Source organism: Henckelia pumila, chromosome 3 (genome assembly GCF_033568475.1).
Source record: "Henckelia pumila isolate YLH828 chromosome 3, ASM3356847v2, whole genome shotgun sequence".
Lineage (NCBI taxonomy): Eukaryota > Viridiplantae > Streptophyta > Magnoliopsida > Lamiales > Gesneriaceae > Henckelia > Henckelia pumila.
The window spans coordinates 67193318-67199922 of record NC_133122.1 but is presented as its reverse complement, the minus strand read 5'-3'; the positions used below and the strand labels follow the sequence as shown (position 1 = coordinate 67199922).

Here is a 6605-nt window from a genome sequence, read left to right as displayed (position 1 = left end):
AGTGCGCTCGGTCTGCAGAAAAGAGCAGACCGAGCGCTGGCATAAAAAGCAGAGGCAAAGAGTTGAAGAAAAGGCAGCGCTCAGTCGGTGAATTTTTGCAGACCGAGCGCCTGCGCGTATTTTTTGAAAAACGTTGCTTTGGGTGTTTTATAAGGAAATGACTTTGAAAGCGATATATATAGCATCTTTTCAGACGTTTTGGGGGTTGGAAAAACACAGAAATGAACAGCGGAGGCGGCTCTGAAGATCGAAGTTTCTTCTTCTCGTTGGGAGTTCTTCTTCTTTACAATTTCTGAATTTTTTGTTGGAAACTTTATTAGTTTGAATTTTATTATGAGTTGTAGTAGCTAAACTTTATTTTGTTGGAATTTAGGGGATCCTAACCCCGTAACATGTTTTTGTGATTGAATCGTTGGACAAATTGATTGAGTTTTTATGCGAGTATTTGATTTTATCATATTTTATTATTCTATGTTGAGAAGTAGCTAACTTTAACATAGATTCGTAAGTTGTGAATTGCTGTCGAGAGATAGATTCATGATTAGGACGAGTGATAAAATCCATGAACTTAAAATATGCATAGAGATATGATATTTAGTACATGTTGATAACCATAGACCACCAGGTTGAAAGTTGTAGGAATTCAATGAACGCAAAACAATCAGTAATGATAAATAATCAAAGAGATTTGATTGTTTCATTAATTTGAATTAGATTGGCATAAACTCGAGAGAGAGTGTCGATATTTCAGGAATTCTTGTCAAATCTATGAGTGTAAAAGTAATTTCAATTGTCCAGATTCAATTAGGGGGAAGGTGAACCGAGATTCCAACAAAACTTCTTCATATTATATTTTTTTTTCTGTGCTAAACATTGCTGTGGGTTATTTTATTTTCATTCAAGTAATCTTAATTCGAATTCTTTTCTTTATTATTTTAGAATAATCAAAAATCAAATTTTCGTTACTTTGAAGTATAGAAATTAAATAATTTAATTATTGTGACGTAGTCCCTGAGGATGATACTCGTACTCAGTACACTTTTCTATAACTTGAGTCGTGAACTTGCGATAATTTTGAGCAGAAAAGAGATATTATTACATCGAACTTAAGTTTTGGTATTTGCTTGATCAAGTTTTTGGCGCCGTTGCCGGCGACTATTGATTACTTTGATTTTTTTTATTTTATTTTCTCTACTTCAATTTTAATCACTATTTCATCTGTGAACTGCAGGATTCTCTTGCAGTGCATGCAACATTCACCCGAAAGAGAACTCGTGCCTTTTGATCCAGAAATTGAAAGAAATTTTCGCAGAAGAAGAAGGCAACAAAAAGAAGCAATGGCAGAACAAGAGCGACTACGTGGATTTGGAGAAGAGGAGAATAATGCACCGCTTGTCTACAGATCCATGATGGATAGCGCTTTGCCATCCATCGAAAATGCCAGACCAAGTATCATCAGGCCAACCATAGCAGCAAATCAGTTTGACATTAAGCCTGCTATCATTCAAATGGTGCAAAACACAGTCCAGTTTGGTGGGATGAAAATCGATGATCCATATGCTCACCTGACAAATTTTCTAGAAATCTGTGACACATTTAAGATGCAGGGAGTTTCTGATGATACTATTCGTTTGCGTTTATTCCCTTTTTCTTTAAGAGATAAAGCTAAAGCATGGCTAACAAATCTACCTGCAGGGTCCATCACTACTTGGGATGATCTAGCAAAGGCCTTCCTGACTAAATACTTCCCACCGTCCAAATCAATGAAACTCAGAGCAGACATCACAAAATTTACTCAAGGTGAACAGGAAACACTCTATGAAGCATGGGAGCGTTACAAAGATATACTGAGGAGATGCCCACATCACCAACTACCAGACGGTCTTGTGGTACAAACTTTTTATTATGGTCTTCCTCACTCAAATAGTACCATGTTAGATGCAGCTGCAGGTGGAAATTTGTTACAAAAATCACCAGAGGACGGATATGAGTTAATTGAGGAGATGGCATCCAGTAGCTATCATCCTCAATCAGAGAGAAATGCAGTCAGAAGACCTGCAGGAATGCATCAAGTTGATGCATTCACTTCAGTAGCCGCTCAGCTAGAGGTCATGAATAAGAGGATAGAAGAGCTAACTCTAGGGCAGTCTGCGATGCGTATTCAAGAGGTGTGGTGTGAGAAATGTGGTGCTGAACACTTGGCGAAAGATTGTCAAACTGGCAATCCATCATATCAGCCAGATGGAGGAATGGTAAACCATGTAGGAAATCAGAATCGCCCCAGGAATGATCCATTATCAAACATATAATCCAGGGTGGAGACAGCATCCAAATTTTTCGTGGGGAGGGCAGAATAATAGGCCATATGGGAATCAGAACTACGGAAAACAGCCTCAAGAGGAGAATTCAAGCATGGAACAGATGATGCAGAAGTTCATATCATCCACTGAGACCATAATGCAGAATCAGGATACATCGATTAAGAACTTGGAAAATCAGATTGGGCAATTAGCCAAAGCGATGTCCAGCAGAGAGCTAGGTACTTTACCAAGTGACACAGAAAAGAATCCAAAGGAGCAGGTCAAGGCTGTTGAATTAAGAAGTGAGAAGAAAATCGAAGGTGAGAGACAAAGAGAGAAAGAGTTAGAACCGTCTACACCAGGGACAACTGCAGGTAAGTCCTCTAATTCTACACAACCACCCACACCATAGTCAAATATTGTTATTCCTACACCTTTTCCTACAGCTCTCAAGAAGTCCAAACTAGATTCTCAGTTTGCCAAATTCCTAGAAGTATTCAAGAAGTTGAATATAAATATCCCCTTCGCTGATGCACTGATGCAAATGCCTAGTTACGCTAAATTTCTGAAGGAGATTCTCTCCAGCAAGAGAAAATTGGAGGAACATGCAATGATTAGCCTAACAGAAAATTGTTCGGCGCTAGTTCAGAACAAGATTACACCAAAGCAAAAGGATCCAGGGAGTTTTTCTATTCCTTGTGTTATTAATGATGTGCAATTTCAAAAATCTTTGTGTGACTTAGGTGCGAGTATAAACTTAATGCCATATTCTGTTTTTAGGAAACTAAACTTGGGAGAGCCGAAATCCACCCGGATGTCGTTACAACTGGCGGACAGATCTATCAAATATCCCAGGGGAATAATAGAGGATGTGCTGGTGAAAGTCGATAAGTTCATCTTTCCGGTGGATTTCGTGGTGCTTGATATGGAAGAGGACTTGGACATGCCACTTATATTGGGAAGACCTTTCCTGGCAACAGGGAAAGCATTAATCGATGTCCAAAAGGGAGAGCTACATTTGAGAGTGGGAGAGGAGAAAATTTCATTTGATGTTTTTAATGCACTAAAATTTTCACAAAATGATGAAGAGTGTTTTCAGATTGATGTTGTGGACTCACTTCTATATGATTATGTGCAGGATACATTTTAGGAACCATTAGAAGCCGCACTAATATCCCCTCATCGTGATGACATAGTCAATGGGGATAAAGAAGAGATGACAGCTTACTTGAATGATAACCAGTCATGGAGGAAAGGTGGTAGGCTTAGACTCAAAGATCTGGGTGACCGGAAGGATTTAGTCCTCCAGAAACCAAGTCTTGAAGAACCACCAACTGTGGATTTGAAACCATTACCTACCCATCTCAAATATGTCTTTTTAGGTGAGAATGAAAATTTACCTGTCATAATTTCTTCTTCTTTGACAGGTGAGATGGAGGCCAGACTGCTAGACTGTAAAGCCCCGTTTTTATCTTAATTGAATTTATTTGAGTTAATCAGAGATTACAGAGTTCCCGAGCCGACTTGATTTTGATCAGGGTCCTTTTTGCAAAAATTGGATTTTTCAGGGACTAAAACGCAAATTGTGGATTTTATATATTATCTACTCTTAGAAATTGGTTGACAAAGTCTTCTTCATCCCCTCCAAGCCGTCTCCCTCCATTCTCACGCCTCCAAGCTTTTCCAAGCTTTGGGATTCCAGTCCGAGCACGATCCGACCGTTGGAATTTATTTCTGAAGGCAGTTTAGCGATCACTGCAGCGAGAGCTCCGTTATATCGTAAGTTTTTCTACGATCGGATACATTCTAGTTTTTGGATGTTGTTAGAATCGTTTGAGATTCGAGTATGTTGTTCTCTACAGAGTTCTAATCGTTTATTATCTGTCGGTTTTGAATTAGAGCGACGTTCGGATTTGTTATGATTTTTGGAAGCCATTTTCGAAAATGTGGATTTTGAGATTGATGGGTTTGCTTTGTTTTGGTTGTCTTAGAATTTTTATGAGGTTATATCGCTATTGAACTGCTGTCTGCGTTGTCGGTTTGTTCAGTTATAGCCGTTATGCCGTCGGTTTGAGTTTTGGAGATTTGAACCGTTTTTGGAAGTTGTTGAACTTGTCTTGTAAGTTGATCATGGTAATTGATCTTTGATTGTATCTGAACAGATTCGTTTGGAGTTGTCAAGCTCTGTGTTAGCAGCATTTGGTCGTCGAGAATTGGACGAAGAACGGTAAAGAGATTACCTTGAACCGTTGCCTTTGTTGTTGGATTGTTTAGTTGTTGATTAAACCTTTTGTTGTAGCTTATCCAGAGTTGGAACTACTACATTGAAAGGTAAAAGCAGTCATCGTAGCGGGATAGCATACTCGGAACTGTTGGTTCTCGAGTTTCCCCTTTTTAAATCACATATTGCATTGATACTTGTTCTAGCATGTGGAACTTGTATTTGTTGATTGATTGAGTTTTTGTTATGTGACTTATGTTTATGTTTCTGTTATGCATTCATCTTGAGCCTACTTTGATTTCAGCGGGCAGAACCACCCTTTTTGTTAGACGTTTGGGAACTATGATTGAGTGGCCTAGGTTGTAGTATTTTGCCTAGTGCTAGCATACTCATTATGGTTGCTCAAAGTCTAGAGGAGTGGGATACGTGGCACCACCTCGATTGGGAGAGTCGGTGAGTCGTTACGTGATCTCATCCTCAGGATCCCAAAAGCAGAGCAATACTCCCGTGTTTATCAGAATCGATATCCTGGTTTTAAAGACATGCATATCATTAACTTCGACTTGAATATGTGGTTTGATAGCATGTTGTATATTCATTACTTGATATGTTGCTTTTACTTGGATTATCATTCTCACCGGTTATCCGGCTGTTGTTTTGTTTTGTATGTGTACTTGGAAACAGGAAGGACAGGATCAAGTCAGCATAGACCTGGTTAGCGTCCAGAGCAAGAGATAGAAGTGAGACTCGTTTAGAAGTCGAATCAGCATGTCAACCTAGTTATGTTTTGGGATCATGTTTAGTCATTCGAACTTCTCGTATATGTTTTGTAAGCAAGAAATGATGTAGGTGCTATCGAATTGATTGTTGCTCTTCCCTAAACCTTTCTTGTATTGTTATTGGAATGTCAAATACTCTTAATGCCTTAACTTTTCTGGGCGAGGGGACGGCGCGGGCGCGCGGCCTCTTTGCGAGGTATGAGCGCGGGCGCGCTTCCTTTGGCGTGGGCGCGCGGTCTCTTTGCGAGGTATGAGCGCGGGAGCGCTTCCTTTGGCGCGGGTGCGCTGGGATTTGTGGGGCATAGGCGCGGGCACGCTAATGTCAGCGCGGGCGCGCGAGCCTTTTTTTAAAAATATATATATATATATTGGGTTCTTGATTACTTATCGCTTGTTGTCTGATATTAGTTGTTTAGAAATGAGGTCTCACATTAAGTGGTATCAGAGAGTTAAGATTCTTGGTCGAACTAGAGTGAGCGGGTAGATCGAGTCTGCGTGTATTGGCTCCTCGCATGTGTTTGAATTATTTTAACTATGTACTTAATTCCATGCGAGAATGCTTTATTATTGAGAATTATTGAATTACATGGTTATGTGATTTAATTTATAAAGCATGATCTACTTGAGATATAACTGTTTCTGTTACCGACTGGTATCCGGTATTCCAAGCGGTTGTAAGGGCACTGATTGTAGCGATTGAGATATCTCGTGTCCTAACCTTTGATTATCAGATGGGTCCTCGTCGAGTGATAAACAGAAACACACCGCCAGTTATTCCTGCGACTGAGCAAGCTAGCACTGAGGTTGATCAGTTGGATGCTTCAGCGACTCCTATGGAAACCTTGCTGAAGAGGTTTCAGTCGTTCAATCCGCCATTGTTGATGGGTTCAGAAAATCCAGTTGACTGTGAGAGTTGGTTGGATGATATGGATCAGTTGTTTGATTCCATTGACTACACAGATGACCGCCGAATCAGGTTAGTAATTCATCAGCTGCGTGGTGGTGCTAAAAGCTGGTGGATCATGACAAAAAAAGCATTTGAGAGTAGAGGTACAGAGGTTACTTGGAATCTTTTTAAATCTGAGTTTTATAAGCGGTTTTTCTCTATCTCGTATCGTAAGGATAAGGGAGCAGAGTTTGCAAATCTGAAGCAAGGGAATCTGAACATTGAAGAGTACGTGGCTAAGTTCGATAGTCTGTTGCATTTTGCACCGCTAATTGCCGGAGATGAAGAAGCTAAGGTAGATCAGTTCATCAACGGGTTGAACCCCAATGTCTTCATGTTGGTTAACACCAACAGGCCTA

General features: G+C 40.0%; 1 protein-coding gene and 1 non-coding gene across 2 annotated transcripts; one reads left to right on the top strand and one right to left on the bottom strand.

Annotated features, from left to right (window-relative positions):
* Positions 1 to 768: 768 nt before the first annotated feature.
* On the top strand, positions 769 to 3450 carry LOC140888947 (uncharacterized). The gene is made up of 4 exons (XM_073296641.1): positions 769 to 815; positions 1232 to 2252; positions 2353 to 2674; positions 2747 to 3450. Exons 1-4 carry the CDS (start codon positions 769 to 771, stop codon positions 3448 to 3450), a joined length of 2094 nt encoding a protein of 697 aa, XP_073152742.1.
* LOC140893971 (small nucleolar RNA R71) lies at positions 1767 to 1873 on the bottom strand. The gene has a single exon (XR_012153529.1). It is a non-coding gene; the product is annotated as a small nucleolar RNA R71 (small nucleolar RNA).
* Positions 3451 to 6605: the final 3155 nt, after the last annotated feature.